Source organism: Pseudorasbora parva, chromosome 8, assembly GCF_024679245.1.
Source record: "Pseudorasbora parva isolate DD20220531a chromosome 8, ASM2467924v1, whole genome shotgun sequence".
NCBI classification, from domain to species: domain Eukaryota; kingdom Metazoa; phylum Chordata; class Actinopteri; order Cypriniformes; family Gobionidae; genus Pseudorasbora; species Pseudorasbora parva.
This window is the reverse complement of record NC_090179.1, coordinates 18,465,131-18,481,761: the sequence shown is the minus strand read 5'-3', so window position 1 is coordinate 18,481,761 and position 16,631 is coordinate 18,465,131. Positions and strand designations below refer to the sequence as shown.

The window sequence follows — 16,631 nt, the reverse complement described above, 5'->3', positions numbered from 1 at the left end:
ACAAAACTGGATTTACATAATGCATATCATTTGGTCCGCATAAGAGAGGGGGATGAGTGGATGACTGCATTTAATACTCCCAGGGGGCACTTTGAATACTTGGTCATGCCCTTCGGGCTGTCCAATTCCCCGACAGTCTTCCAAGCACTAGTCAATGATGTGCTGGGAGACATGGTAGAGCAGTTCATTTATGTCTACCTGGATGACATTTTGATATTTTCTTCATCTCTCCAGGAACATGTCCAGCACGTCAGACTAGTGCTCAAGAGGTTGCTAGTGAATGGGCTTTTTGTCAAGGTGGAGAAATGCATTTTCCATGCACAGTCTGTTCCTTTTCTAGGCCACATCGTTTTGTCCGAGGGAATGCGCATGGATCCTGACAAGGTTAAGGCTGTGATAGATTCACCAACCCCAGATTCCCGCAAGGCCCTGCAGAGGTTTCTGGGGTTTGCCAATTTTTATCGAGATTTCATTCGTAATTTCAGCCAACTAGCCGCACCTCTGAAAGTGTTGAACTCCCCCAAAGTGACGTTCAGGTGTTCTGGTGCAGCCGAAGCTGTATTTTTTTCAACCTCAAGAGCCGCTTCGTTTCGGCTCCCATTCTCATCACCCCTGACCACGTAAGTTTGTGGTGGAGGTGGAAACGTTACAGTGCACCCTGGAAACACAATCAAGCCTTCGAAAGAATGTGTTTTACCACCCCTTTAATACCACCCCCTGTCCAATATATATATATATATATATATATATATATATATATATATATATATATATATATATATATATATATATATATATTTTTTACATATTAATAGTCACTTAATAAAGAATAAAAAATAAAAATAATTGGTCTACACAGGCATTTTATATTTTAGATGAGGGAAATATACATGTGTTATGGTCATGACAAAAAAAGTCTCTAAGTTTTAGGTGATAAATTTTTTTTTAGGAATTCTGTGAATTTACACAGCGTAATCTAAAAATAATAATAACCAATGAATGAAGAAGGGTTGGCTCTCCACATAACATAAAATAATCATTTTATTTAAAAAAATTTGTTCGCATTAATGAGGAAAAAACAGTGTTATGGGCATGACAGGTCTCCGTTACAGACGTGACCGATCAGAAAGCAGGACTAAAAAATTGCTTTAAAACTTTTACAGAGACCTCAAGCGGGCATTTAAACCATCAAATATTGACACCAGTATGGTACGATTGCACAATTAACTAACTTTATTACACTAAATCGCTCTATTTCAAATGGTTAGGATTATTAATCATGTTAAAAAGCGCGTGCGTTGTTCAAGACTCAATTTAGTGACGGTGGTTTTCCTTCTAACACAACTGCTTGCTAAAATTCATAAAGAAATATAATTTTTCATCATATAGGAGTTTGCAGGTTTCACACACAGTCAGGTGATTGACAGTATTGGTGCGTGACACACTCGCATTCATGTCAGTTTGTATCTAACTGATTGCATGGTTTTCGGCCAGTTTATTCAGTTCAAAGTACAAGTCGTGTGTCAAAATGATTGCATATTATTTGAAAACATTTAAAAATTATTGCAATATCATTATTATTATTTTGTCAGCTTTATTATGGGGTTATGATGAATAGGCCTATTCATATTTTAATCAAGGGGGAAAAACGCTACATCCCGGGTCTCCTATGAGACATAGTCCTCTTCTGTAAGTTGTACTGTATCATATAGCCTACCTTCTGACATTCATCTTTTGTCCTGTAACTGGAAAAGAAGGGAAGCTTGGCTCATGTGCACGAGATCCGCTTGATCTGCCGCTTACACTGAGGCTCTCAGTCATGTTTTAGTAAAGAGCGCAACATCTACTGTTTGAATTTTGATACAAATTAAACTGAATTTGAAAGATGAAACCTTTTTTCGTATTAAAACTAACAAAACACAAATATAATAGCGTTTATTGAATATGCATGGATATACGGTAGGCTACGCCTGAAACAGATCACAGTAGGCTATAGTCATATACATATGATTTAATATGAAGAATCCGTAATGGTCACATCCATGTGCTTTTTAAACACTTATTTTTTTAATCTTTCTTATCATATCCCATACTTTCTTTGTTGGTGTCTGTGATGTTAAGCTTGACACATATTAAGCACTCGCTGATCTCCTCGGTCTCCCAGAGTGCTTTTACACATGAGCGGCGGCTGGCCAACAACAAAGGAGACTCAAGCTTCCAGAAGATAGAAGAGTATCTACCGTGGTGCTGACATGGTCATGATCTCATGTGAACCACCCACAAATGCCGTCTCAGCATGCATATGCCCAGACATGTGAAGCAGTGACCGCAGCCGTCAATGAGGACAGGAAAATAAAACGCATCCAGAAACACACAGGTAGAAAACCTTTCAATAATAATTTGAAAATATTTGAAATTTAAATCAAGTACATATATTCTTGATGCACAGATATACTGTTTTATTCAGTATAAAGTTCAAACAAATCAGAATAACAAAAATTGAGCTGTTGCATATTTGTATTTATAAAACATTCACAAACATGTATAATGTTCCCATAATCATTTCATCATTTGGTTCAACACAAATTAAACACAGTCACAAACATGCATTTTGAAAGTGATGTTTTTGTTGTTGAAATGTTTCTAGATATGGACTACAGTAGTTGTTGTAATGGTGAGATTTGTCAAAAACATTCTAGATGCTTTCAAACAGTTCAAAGGTGTTTGTCTGGTTCTGCTCATCCGTTTGTATTTGCTTTCCTCTAAAGTCCAGATGATCTTCAGCAAACGCCGTCTCCAGCACCAGCAGCAGAGACTGTTTAAGCTTCTTCTTATATTCATCACACATGAACACATAGAGAATGGGGTTCAGAGAGCTGTTCAGAAAAAACAGATAGAAACTGATTCTCATTGCATTGTCATCAATGGCAGTCCACTTATCAATGTGTGCATATATTTCATGAAAACGGCAAACATGATATGGAAAGCAACATATAAAAAATGTCAGGACAACAGCGATAATGACCCGGTAGGACCTGAGCTGCTTCCCCATTTTGAGGCGTTTGATTCTTACTCCAATAGCAATGTATGAAGATGCAATGATCAGGAAGGGGATGACAAAGCCCACAAAAAATTCATATGTGACCAGAAACGTAGTAAAAGATGAATGAACAGTGAAGAACGGGATGCAGCAGCCGATGGATAAAACCCACACTATCATGCAGATGATCCTGGCTCTAAATACCGTTCGGTTATTTTGAGCCCAAACAGGCATCCATGTGCACAGGCATCGGTCCAGACTGACAACTACCAGGAAAAAAACACTAGCAAACATATTTTGTGCTATTGTCATGTGGACAAAGTCCATTAAGGAGTTGGATGGAAAAAAGAAAGGAATAACATATATTATGATGAAGGATAATAGGAAGATGAAGTCTGCAATCGCCAAGTTGATAAACCAAATAGAGTTGACTGTCGTCTTCATTCTGCAGCCAGTCAGAAATATGACAAGTCCGTTTCCAATGAAACCCACTATAAAGGTGACAATGGAAATACATATAAAAAAGATCTTAAAGCTTGTATAGTACACATATTGAAAAGTGATATCGTTGCTTGTGCCTCTGGTCAAGTTTTCAGGTCCAAACGTGGCTTCTAAAGAGAGAGAGAGAGAGAGAGAGAGAGAGAGAGAGAGAGAGAGAGAGAGAGAGAGAGAGAGAGAGAGAGAGAGAGAGAGAGAGAGAGAGAGAGAGAGAGAGAGAGAGAGAGAGCATGTGAGGGCTACTTTTGCATCATACAACATAATTTTCCCAGTTTAACACACCAAAATGACATTTTCTTGAGGTTTTTATGGATAAAACCCTAAAATAAAACATGATTAATGGTCTAAAGCATCAACAGAATTTTGATTGACTAACAGTTATTTCACATAAACTAGTAATTCACAAAACTTCTGCAATCTGATTTAATCTTTAAATAAATATTTTGTCTCGTCATGTATGCAGTCTGTTCATAGTATTGAATAAGAAACTTTTGGCATTGTCCTCATTCTTTATGACCATTACATGGCAATCAGCACCAGTTTTAATTTAATCAGTTTAACCATTTTAGTTCACACTTACATTACATAAAGCAAATTAATTAGGTTAATTGTCTGAGTGTGCTCCTCCTGGTAAATGAAATAAAACATACTTTAAAGTAGTCTTATTTTTATTTATTTGTTTATTTGAACTGCTCCCATTAGCTGAAAGTCCATACAATCAGCTAGTCTTCCTGGGGTTCATTCTAAAATGTTACATTGCAACAACAACATTACATCATAGTAGATCAAATACACATTACATATTCAAATACACATTACACATACACACATTACATATATACATACATACATACATATACATACACTCATATATATATATATATATATATATATATATATATATATATATATATATATATATATTCTGGTTTCGAAAGTAGTCTTACATGCATGAATTAGACTAATATTTAAACATAGAAAACACCATGATCATGTGTAATAAACCAAAATTCATGATAATGTACTCACCTTAGTTAATTTTTTAATTAACGTGTTGTTCATCCATGAATGGTCATAAAGTCATGAATGAAAGACTTTGAATTCCTGTTAGTTCCTTATGATTCATAAGATATTAATGCATGTGGTAATGCCTAAGTCATGCATGAATTGAATGTACCCTTACCGTAAATTTATTGAAACCTCAACATTCTTTCAACAGTAACTGAGGGTGCAAAAGATGTTAAAAATATCACTTCGTAATGTTGAAATAATACTGTTATCTTTTATTTAGCGTTGAAATCAGGATTGCCAAAGAGCTCTAAAAAAAAATATAACATTCTAATGTTGAATCAATATAATTTCCATTGATTTGTGGTTAAGATCTTAGTATTGCTTGAACATTAACTGAGGGTGCAAGAGTGATGCTAAAGCAACATCACTTTGTATCATTAATTCAATGTAATTGTTGTTGATGCATTGTTTCAATGATTGCATGCTATCTGGGATACTTACTTTTTTTTTTTTTTTTGCAGTATAGAGGTCTTTAGATACAGTAAAGACGACCGGTTACAATCCAGAAAACAAATAGATAATAGATAATACATATATTCAGTTCTTACCCATTTTTGAGTTGTTAAAGCACTGGGACAAGCCGAGTCTTGATCTTGGTTTGTCTTCTTAATCTTGCTGACAGATTGTTGGTTTTATACCAGACAGTAAAACCCTGGTACAGCCCTACAGACTGATGTGATGTTACTGACAGTGGCCATCAGACTTGATGAAATGATTAGAGCTGTATATGGCATCACAGTGAGAAGTGGACATGAACCGCAGAACCTTTCCTGCCACAGAATGTCCCTGTAGCTCAAACACAGAGCATGGTGCAATATTTAATTCAAATACATAAACTGTGAAATTCTGTAAGAAAAAAAAAAGAAAAAGGAAAAGTGCCAATGTGAAATGTATCATACAATTATGTTTTAGTGATTTATATGAAAGTCACACAAATAGTATGAAGTAAAAAGGAAAAAATACAGTTTTTTAATATTGCTTACACAATAGGCTTCTGCATACAAAACCACAAAACACACACAACATGCAGAACATCACATCTCTTGCAAAAAACAAAACAATTCAGTTAAAACTATTTTAACTCTTCTAAAAATGTTCTGCATAAATACACTGCATATGTATGTATGCTCTTTGCATTGATGAATTTTACAGTTATTGAACTAAACTGACTGACTGACTGAGCTGAGCTGAATAATAACAATATTGACTTGTTAGAAATGCTTTACAGCAGAATTTGAATTCCTTACTTTTGTGTAACCACTTTGAAACAATCTGTATTGTGTAAAGTGCTGCAGAAATAAAGAGAACTTGACTTGTTGCATATTCAGTACATATTTCATATATGTAAAGGCTAAGGCCACACAAATATGTAGGCTATATATTTATTTTGAATTGTTATTGTTTGACTTTTTTCCCCACTTTATTTTCATATATTGTATTTATTTTTTGTGTATATTTGGTTGTACATTCTCATTGTGTTGGTTTTGTAAGTTTGTTTTTTTTAAAATTTATTCTTATGTATTGTTTTGTTAAAATCCTAACCAAATGGTTGTATTAGGGGTGTGCGTATCTAAAAAGGAGATACTCCGATTCATGACTAGAGTGCACGCTAGAGAATGAATAAATTCCACTAGACAAAGTTATGAGTTTAATATATTTATTTTATTTTGTTTGAGTTGTTTTCTTACACGAGGTTTCGCCAAGCCCCATGACTGCAGCATGGAGCGAAGATCGGACCAAAAAGATGTGTCATTTCCGGAAAACGTTTTTTATTATTTGGGGAATTATGGGAAATGTAGGGTTTGGTTTAACATGTGTCTGGATCATTTGTTGTGGTTATCTTGATGATCTTGTTCATTTGTATGTATATATTTTTTTGTATAATATTTTGTGTATATTTATTTTTATTATGGTGCATGTGAGTTTTCATAGGTTTCTGGAGTTTATTTGTGTGAATATTTCTTTCAAAACGTAAAACCATGAAATGAGACATTTGTGAGACCCCTGGGTAATGCAATGGTTTTGGTCTAATTTCTTAAAAATGAGTTTGGTTTCGATGGTGAGTCAGTTCTGGTGAGGGATCCCGGTCGTATAACATCAGAGACCCAGAGCACATTTTGCTTTTCCCCTTGCATTTCGTTATTTATTTAATTTGATGTGACCCTTGTATAAGTTATACGTTTTTTCCCCTTGAATTTATTTGAATTAGACACCATTGACATGCATTACAGTATACGAGCAATGGTATAAGAAGTAATTAAGGATGAAATTCCAAATTGAGTTAGGATTACTGTCTGATCCAATTAATTTTGAAAGTGTTGTTCAACAAAATTCAACCCACTATTCTCGTGTGTATTTATTATCACTGACTTTTTAACATAGTGTATTTTGTTTTTCCAAATAAAATTGAAGAAGGTTTTATCGACTGACCTACATATGTTGTTGTCCACATAGAGAAAGTACAGCATATGTAAACCTAGAAATGCCCTCAGCCTTAGCAAGCAGTATTCTGCCTCTTAAGGTCAAGACTCTCTGAAACCATGCATTTATTATACCAGGGTCAAAGTTCAAGGTACCTCTATTATTTAGATTTTTTTGTGATCACAATGCTAAATATGTAACTTCAGAGTTAACTATATTATAAAAGGAGGGTGCTGTTAAATCTTTAAAAGACAATAATTCACATTTACTACTGCACTGAAACAACCTGTCGTCCAAAAAAAATGACTCTATAGGTCGTTTTTAAGCACCTTATTACGACCTATATTTACTTTTTATAGTCATGCACCCTCTAGCTGGCATAAAAATAATGACAGTGTCGTTTTCCGTTTGACGTCATGAAATGACGTATGACTGTTGTTACCAATCAAAATGCGTTTTCATTTTAATGCAATGTGTGGACTTTTTACCACCATTTGTCATATTTCTATTTAGAATTTTTGGACCCACTTTATATTAAGTGGCCTTAACTACTATGTACTAACATTGTAATTCATTATTTGATACAATGCACTTATTGTGTAGATACATGTTTTTACATTGTACTTACATTTTAAAAATACCTGCATGTAATTACATCTGTAATAAATTTCTGTAGTTACATTTGTAATTACACAGTTGGCACTTCCCTTACACCTTACCCTACCCTGAAAACTTACCCATACCACCACACCTGTCCCTAACTCTACCCGTATACCACCTCAATATCAGCAAAAGTGCTTTGCAATATAATATGAACACTATAAGTACATTGTACTTACTTTTTGATGTAAGTACATAGTAGTTAAGGCCACCTAATATAAAGTGGGGCCGATTTTTTTTTTTTCATTTACAACTACACCCACCCTATCCCTAAACCTACTTAGTGATTCATAGTGCATACCCAATTTATGAGCACATGTGTTCCCTGGGATCGAACTCACGATCAAATGTTGTTGTATAGTGCAATGCTTTACCAACTGACCTATGCAAAACCTGAAATATTAAGCAGATAAAAGGGAAAATGCTTTAAAATGAAAGTGTCCTGCTGTCAATAGGAGCACAACTTTATAAAACGCTCCTGTGCATCCTATTTAATTAATTAAAATATTGTCGATAGGGGCGCAACTTTAGTAAATGCTCATATGGGTCGTATTTCAAGGAAGTGACAAACAACCTATATAGGTGTATTTGTTGGAGGAATATAACCTAATTACTACAATTTAATTATCATATTATCAATTATCATAAGCATATTAAGCATTATAATCAACATTAAAGCTCAGGGAAGACAACTGGAGTACATTTTATTTTATGGGGTATTGGGTAGGATGGGTAGGGGGGCGCTGGCTTAAAATAGGTTGAGAACCACTGCTGTGTATAGAAGTGCTTAGGGAAGTTTGCAAGTGCGTGTCTTAAAGTGGAGTGGAACGCAGCACAGCCTGCACATCTCCCTTATCTAACACACCTGATTCAAATCATAAGCTCATTAGTAGAGACTGCAAGATCTGAAATGGGTGTGTAAGATATAGGGAGACAAACATGTGCAGGGGTGGTCTCCAGCAACAAATAGGACAACATTCTGAGCCTCCAACCTGTGAGGAAAGAGACATTAACCAATAATACATTTAGCGCTTTAGTCCAGTGAGACGGCTACAGCACGTATTGAGTCCCCATGATAGAGAGACCAGAGTGAATTGAACAACTTCTGAGAGTAAATGCGATTCAATGCTATGTTGATGAGAGCCTGTTGCATGATAGTCAGGAGTGAATTAACTAAATGTGACGTTCTGAGTATGTAAATATTATATTTTAAGATATTTTCACCCATATTTTGTACCCATGTTTCCTTTGATTGCTTTTATTCTTTACAGCATTTGAGTTCACATATCATATTGATGGCTGTATTTTGTTGTCCATTGTGTAATGATTGACGGAAATAATAATTTTATTTGACCACAAGTTTTGTGACTGTTAGAGCATTTTGCAAACAAAATTAGTCATTTAGGCATTGAGCCTTTATATAGATTTAGCCTTTGTGTTAACTGTTTTGAAAATGTGACGTCAGAGTGGACATGTGTTTAAGCAATCAAGAAAAACTGTAATTGAGCCGAACTGTCTGAAAAGAACCGGTTCATGGAAATGAATCGGACTTTGCATCACTAGTTGTCATGTGATTATCATGCCCTCATGTGTTCTTTTGTCATGTTTTCATTGGTTCATTGTTTAATCATTGTTCACAGGCTTAGGGTGTGTCTCAATCAGTTCTCTGGTTCAGTAGTCAGGGCACTGATTAGGACATAAGTCAATGGGCTGACGCCCTGATCAGTGCCCTGACTACTGAACAAGGGAGCTGATTGAGATGCACCCTTAGTCATTAGTACTTGTGTATTTAAGCCCTCATGTTTGCCATGTGTTTTTGTCTGGTACTGATGTTGTAACCCGCTGTTGGTGAGTTTTCTGTTTAGCTATGCCAAGTCTTTGTTTCTTATTTTGCCAAGTCTTTGTTTTATCTTTTGGATCTTTTGAATAAACTGCACTTGGGTTCTTCAAGCTTGCCTCCAATGGATCATTATTACAGGACACCAGACCTTCCAAAATGAATCCAGCAGTTTGTCTCCTGCGTCAAGGCCATCACACCATTGAGGATTACGTGGAAGACTTTTTTGAACTCTGACATGTGGTGGATTGTGCTGCTCTCAAAGGCAATTTTTGCCATGGACTTAATGACTCTCCTTTACATCCGGTCAAAGAATTTCATCAACATTACAGCATATATTTTCACGATTCATGCATAGTGGGGGAAAAAGGCCTTAACTTCTCTACAAGTGTCTTCTATGAAGTGAAGACTTACTGGGTTGTAAGGGTTTTGGTGCAAACCCTTAGAGGATAGAGGATGGTGCAAAAATCATTGTGATTTTTGTTAAACCAATAAAAAAGCAGTTTTTTTTATTTATTTCCCTGATATATTAAAGTTTTGGTTGGCTGTATGAACTATGAAAACATTTGAGAATTTTCTACACAGTTTTGAGAAATGTATACATGTGATTTGTAATTTGCATGAAATTAAGTAAAATATACAACCTGTTTAGGGCAATTACAAAGTGTTCTGAGAACAGTGACCTGAGTTTGAAGAAATGTCAAAGAAATAGATAAAAAAAAATATATAATCTTAGAATTCTACCTATACAGAAACCTGCAAAGAGCTAGGTGGGCCATGGCAACTCTACACCAGACATAATGTACATGAACAGCTTTATCTTTCTTTAAAGATCTGCATTTCCACAATCATTTTCACAGGAAAATCCCTCTGCTTTACTTTTAACCAATCTTTGTCAGGAATGTGGGTAACACTTTATTTTAGGGTTCAATTCTGTTCATACACAAAATAATGCGGGTAAGGTCTGGTTGAGTTGTGTAAATAGTGTGTGGAAACCTTGCAGTTATGGTTAAGGAGCGTGACATTTTCAAAACCAGCTTGAAGTGGTTGACCAATAACAACACATTGGTCAAGCCGATCAATCAGAGCACACTGTGCTTTCCAGAAGGAGAGGCTTCACAGAGACCGGAACTAAACAGCCTATTACTCACAGACTAAAAAGAGAGGCACTGCAACAATGTAAAATGTGTGAAAAATATATATATGTTTTGAACATGCACATGAAAATATTGTAGACCTTCCTGGGGTGCCTTCCTGCGGCATGCTCCGCGGCGCAGCTTGGGTTAAGGCTGCTGCTGTGGCTGCGAGGGAGCGTGGGGAGCCGCTGGAGGGCGCACTCGGTGGCGAGCAGGCTGAGGCGACTGTGGTGACGGCATTTTAGGTGCAGCAGCTGGCCGCTGGGGCAGTATATGTTTAATAGACTCAGTCTGCTTCTGGGCGGCTGAGAACTGCTGGGCAAAGCTCTTAACCGCGCAACCAAATAGCCCATCCTGGAATATGGGGGTGTTGAGGAAACGTGTTCGCTCGGCGTCCCACATATCAGCCAGTTTGAGCCATAGGTGTCTCTCCTGGACCACTGCTGTGAACATCACCTGGCCCAGGGAACGTGCGGTGACCTTTGTCACCCGGAGAGCGAGGTTGGTCGTGGCACGCAGCTCATTTCTGAGCCCTGGGTCAGCTCCATCCTTGCGCATGTTGCACAGCAGCTTGGCCTGGTAGGCCTGGAGGGTTGCCATGGCATGCAGAGAAGCGGCGGTCTGCCCGTTCTGTAGAATTTCGCCACCACTAAAGATGAGAATCTACAGGCTTTGGAAGGGTGCTTTGGATCACCACAACAGGCTGAGGCGCTTTACGGACACAGTTGCATCGCAACAGAGCACTCAACCGAGGGAATCCCAGTGTACCCATTAACCGCCGCTCCATCGAGGGCGGAGAAGGCGGAGGAGGTTGCCGAATGGTAACGGGAAGACAGGTGTCCTGACGCTGCGCTCCAAAAAAACAATCGTCCAGCCGAGAGCGCTCAGGTCGGGGCGGAGGGTTCCACTCCAACCCAAGCACCGCGGCTACCCGGGCAAGCATGGCTGTCAGCTCTGGGTCCAACTCGGGCAATGCTGGCACACCCGAGGGCAGGAACACAGCCGAATCATCGTCCTCTGGAGTGCTGAATGGAACCCGCGGAGCGGCCGAAGCTGCAGGCTTGATTCTAACGCTCGCAGGTACCGGTGCTCTAGAGGGGGGTGTGGGCCGAGGCAGGAGCGCCGGAGCATTGTTCCACACCGTCACCCTCAGGTCACCCTGGCCACCAGTCAAAGCGTCGCCTCACGTAGAGACGTCAGATTGGGTTGTGGCAGAGGGGACTCTGGCTCTAAGATGGAGTTCATTGAGTCTCGACCGCAGCACGGAGATGGCCATATTCCCGCAGTGGGAACACGACTGATCCACAAACGCTGCCTGAGCATGCTGAAAGCCCAAACACGTCAGGCAGTGATTGTGTCCATCAGAAGGCGGCAGAAATCGACCAAACTCAGAAGCACACGGGCGAGACATCCAATGTGCAACGTGTGTGCTCTTTTTGTGAGAGGATTAACCTTGCAGTCGATGCCGAAGTGCCCAGGGCCCACACATCAGCTGGATACCGGATCGTCTGATCAGAAGGCAGGAAGTATGCGATCGCTGGAACGCACCGTTGACACCAACACAGACTGGACGGTCTTAACGTCTCAAAGAACTGATACATAACTCAGAAAGCTTTTGGAGTGAAGAGTAACCCTTGGCTCCGAAGCAGAAACATAAGCTGTGTCCTTCGAAGTGTGCAGCCGACGCAGCCTTCAAAGGACGCAGCGAGTGGAAAGTATAGCGAATTGCGTCACAAAACTGCGTCTTTTCCCGTGAAAGAAGGATACTCAGATGGATGCTTCGCAGCCTTATCTACCCCAGAATTCATTGCGCACTGCAACTTCAGATTTTTTAAGAGAAAGCCAGATTACACTTTTAAATGTAATCATTGGGGTTCAAATGACTAATTTACAGTAATCTAATGTATCTAATGATAAAAAATAAACAAAATCAATAAATGTTCAAATGTTGACTAATATGTAACCAACATGCAATTTTATATTGTTTATACTCTTTATTATGTACATAAATGGACCGAAGTGAACATCTTTAGTTGTTTTGTTGTTAGGCAGCTAACTTAAGTCCAGTATAAATGTTACTGCTACTCTTCAACGGCAGCTGTCACAGTTGATAAACATTTCACTAGTTCACACTTACATCAAATTAAATAGAGTAAAGATTAATTCAAATGCGTATTTGCCGTGCCATGCCGGGAGGGCTCCGGGCTCGGAATTTGGCCTGAACCCAGAGTACCCCCCAGTGATAGAGATACTCTAGAACGTCTCGGTTACGTATGTAACCCTCATTCCCTGAAGGAAGGGAACGGAGACGTTACGTCAGTACTGACGAAATGGGGGTTTCGCTTAGAAAGCCAGATGCCTTCAATCTCAATCAAAACGATCCAATGACATGCAGAAGTCATGGGTCTGCGGAATTTGCCTAATGCAAGCCCGCCCCACAGCGTGGGTATAAACGGCGTTGCATAGCAGTCACGCATTAATGTTACCTGCTGAGGAGCCGAGGCCTGCCGCCCCGGCCATCCCAGCGGCACAGCAGATGTGGCATGGGGATGTAACGTCTCCGTTCCCTTCCTTCAGGGAACGAGGGTTACATACGTAACCGAGACGTTCCCTTTCAGTCAGTACACTACGAGTTACGTCAGTACTGACGAAATGGGGGTCCAGTCTAATCACGCCACAGCGCTGTCTTCCAGCATCCTGGGCTGACCTGAGCCACCTGCCTTCAAGTTAAGACGACGTGGGACTGGCTCAGCTACCAAGGTACACTGGGAAGCATATCCCACTTGGAGAAACGCGATCACAGCGCCTTCCCGCAGGGAGGACTTAGGACTACGCATATGACCCACGTCTGGGATGCATACGGAAGAACCTGGAGTATCCAGCTGCAGGTGGAAAAGTTTTTCAACCCCAGGGATGGCAAGGGTATTGCCAAGGGAAGACACGCGCTAGAGGAGACTTACCGTGGAGAATAACACATGTGACGGTTGGCCTGCGGGGGAACCGTGCACACGGGCACCTAGCGTGGCACGAGGGCGGGGACCATTCGGGCATGCACTCTGGGCACCAGAGCATCAACAGCGCTGGAGGAACTCAGGGCCTTTGAAGAGGCTCATCTGAGCAAATATAAACGCACGTATCCAGTCCATTTAGGAGGGGAATGGCGCAGCAAGCGAAGACACCAGCGTGTGTCCAGTTACTGGCCATGTGGGGCGAGTAAACGAGAGGACACAGGCTCCACCCGCAGATTATTAAATCTGGCGAATGTGTTCAGTGTAGCCCAGCCTGCAGCTCTACAAATGTCTGTCAGCGAGGCGCCACGCGCCAACGCCCAAGAGGCATCTACACTCCTAGTAGAGTGTGCTTTGACCCCAAGGGAGCATGGCAAGCCCTGAACCTGGTAAGCCAGGCCAATGGCATCCACTATCCATGGGAAAGCCTCTGCTTGGAGAGAGCCTTCCCTTTCTGCTTCCCACCGTAACAGACGAAGAGCTGGTCTGAGGTCCTGAAGCACCGCGTCCTGTCTATGTAAGCGCGAAGGGCGCGTACTGGACAGAGCAGTACCGAGGCTGGGTCTGCCTCCTCCAAGGGCAGCGCTTGCAGGTTCACCACCTGGTCCCTAAAGGGAGTGGTAGGAACCTTGGGCACATATCCAGGCCGGGGTCTCAGGATAACGTGAGAGTTAGCCAGCAGTTGTCGAGATAATTCAGGATGCGAACCCCGAGTGCCTGAGTGGCACTAGGGCTGCCTCGACGACCTTCGTAAAGACGTGAGGCGACAGGGCCAGCCCGAATGGGAGTACGGCATACTGGTATGCTCTCCCCTCGAAAGCAAACCGAAGAAACAGTCTGTGTCGAGGAAGTATGGAGACATGAAAGTATGCGTCCTTCAGGTCGATCGCTGCAAACCAATCGCATGGACGAATGCATTCGAAAATGCGTTTGGCTGTCAACATCTTGAAGGGAAGCCTGTGTAGGGTTCGGTTCAAGATGCGCAGGTCCAGGATTGGCCGTAACCCACCGCCTTTCTTGGGTACAATGAAGTAAGGGCTGTAAAAGCCGGACTTCATCTCGGCCGGAGGGACGTTCTCGACGGCACCCATCACCAGTAGGGTTTCGATCTCTGCACGCAGGACAGGGGCATTGCCACCCACCAGTGTATGGCGGACTCCCCGAAAGCAGGGAGGAGATTGTGCGAACTGAATCGCATAGCCGAGCCTGATGGTGCGGGCGAGCCAGTTGGACAGCTTGGGGAGCTCTAGCCAGGCCCCCAAAAACTGAACCAAGGGGATCATGCGAGCCACAGGCGTACCCGGCATGGGGCAGCGAAGCGGAACGCCCGGCCCCGACCCAGGAGGCATGGAAGCGGCCCGGATGGGGGGCGGGGTCGAGTTCTGCGTCCTGGCAGTGGAGACCAGGGGAGGCGGAGCGTCCCGCGGGGGTCTCGACTGGGAGGGGCCTGGCGACAGTGGGGACTGAGAGTGGTGAGGCACTGAGGCGGCACACACTGCCAGTCGCGCCCTCTTGGGGCTCGGAGGTGAGTGATTCAGTTCTATCTTTAACCAACAAAAGGGTACCGCCGGCCCCTTTTTGGGGTCCAGCAGCGGGTTGGGTGTTTTGGAACAAAAGATTTTCCCCCGGGCCCTCCTTCGGGGGAAGGAGTTGTCCTGTCACCGTCTCCTTGGAGAGAACCGAGTTCGCCTTCCTGCGGGCACCTCCGCGCTTCGGCCCGGGGCGGGTGCCGCAGGAGGGCGGCCTCGGCGGGGAGCAGACTGAGGCACCTGGGCCAGCGGTGGAATGGGTGCAGCAGCTGGCCGCCGGGGCAGGATGTGCTTGATCGCCTCAGTCTGTCTCTGAACGGCTGAGAACTGTTGGGCAAAGTCCTCAACCATCCCGCCGAATAGCCCAGCCTGGGAGATGGGGGCGTTTAGAAACCGTGTCCTGTCACCCTCATGCATCTCGGCCAGGTTGAGCCATAGGTGGCACTCCTGGACCACACATATGGACATCACCTGACCAACAGCCCGGGCGGTCATCTTCGTCGCCCGTAGGGAATGCGCCGTCACATCAACACTCTGGGGAGATACTCGTCTTTAAGAGAAGATCGCTAAGGTAGGCAAGTTTAAACTCGGCTCCGAACCAGAAACATAAATACGGGCGGGCTTGCATTAGGCAAATTCCGCAGACCCATGACATCTCCATGTCATTGGATCGTTTTGATTGAGATTGAAGGCAACTGGCTTTCTAAGCGAAACTCCCATTTCGTCAGTACTGACGTAACTCGTAGTGTACTGACTGAAAGGGAACTGGATTGGAGTGTATTATAGATTGTGTTGACATCTAATAAGAGTTTGTTAGAATCAAGTGAGGAGATGGTGGAGGGATGCTAAAATGAAAATGGGCAGCGAAAGAAGGTAAATCTGTTGTATATATACACACCTCTTATCGTTGATTAGCTTGATGTGCTCCACTTGTGTTTAATTAGGTTTAATTATTTGAGCGTGCTCCACTTGTGTTTAATTAGATTTAATTATTTGAGCGTGCTCCACTTGTGTTTAATTAGGTTTAATTATCTGCATGTGCTCCTCGCAAAATTTTGTTAATAAAAACTTCACAAAAAATGCTGTAACGAAATACATTTAGACTATTTGAGTTTAAATGTGATTACATTTTTATTCTACTTCATCTCAGATGCATATATTGTAGTTTAATGAAAAACTGACATACTACATATCTGCATCCATCTTCTGCTATAAGTAACAACTATGTGTTGAATAGACACACACAGCTCTAGAAAAAAAGAAGACAAAAAACAACTACCTATTTTGATGTACAATGTTAGAGATTGTGCCCCCACAAACAACTTGATCAGCCCTCAAACGTCATTTTAAAACAAATTTTCAACCTGCTTGCATGGGATTTGCAAACGGCTTGCTTGTGAAAGATGGGTCAGTACTCAGTTTATCTAGGTC

General features: G+C 41.6%; 1 protein-coding gene across 1 annotated transcript; it reads right to left on the bottom strand.

Moving 5' to 3' along the window:
• Positions 1-2,593: 2,593 nt before the first annotated feature.
• On the bottom strand, positions 2,594-9,806 carry LOC137084497 (formyl peptide receptor-related sequence 7-like). The gene is given in 4 exon segments (XM_067450771.1): positions 2,594-3,648; positions 5,141-5,293; positions 8,630-8,682; positions 9,679-9,806. Coding segments are annotated over 4 exon segments (1,287 nt in total). The 3' UTR covers positions 2,594-2,695.
• Between the last annotated feature and the right edge of the window lie 6,825 nt (positions 9,807-16,631).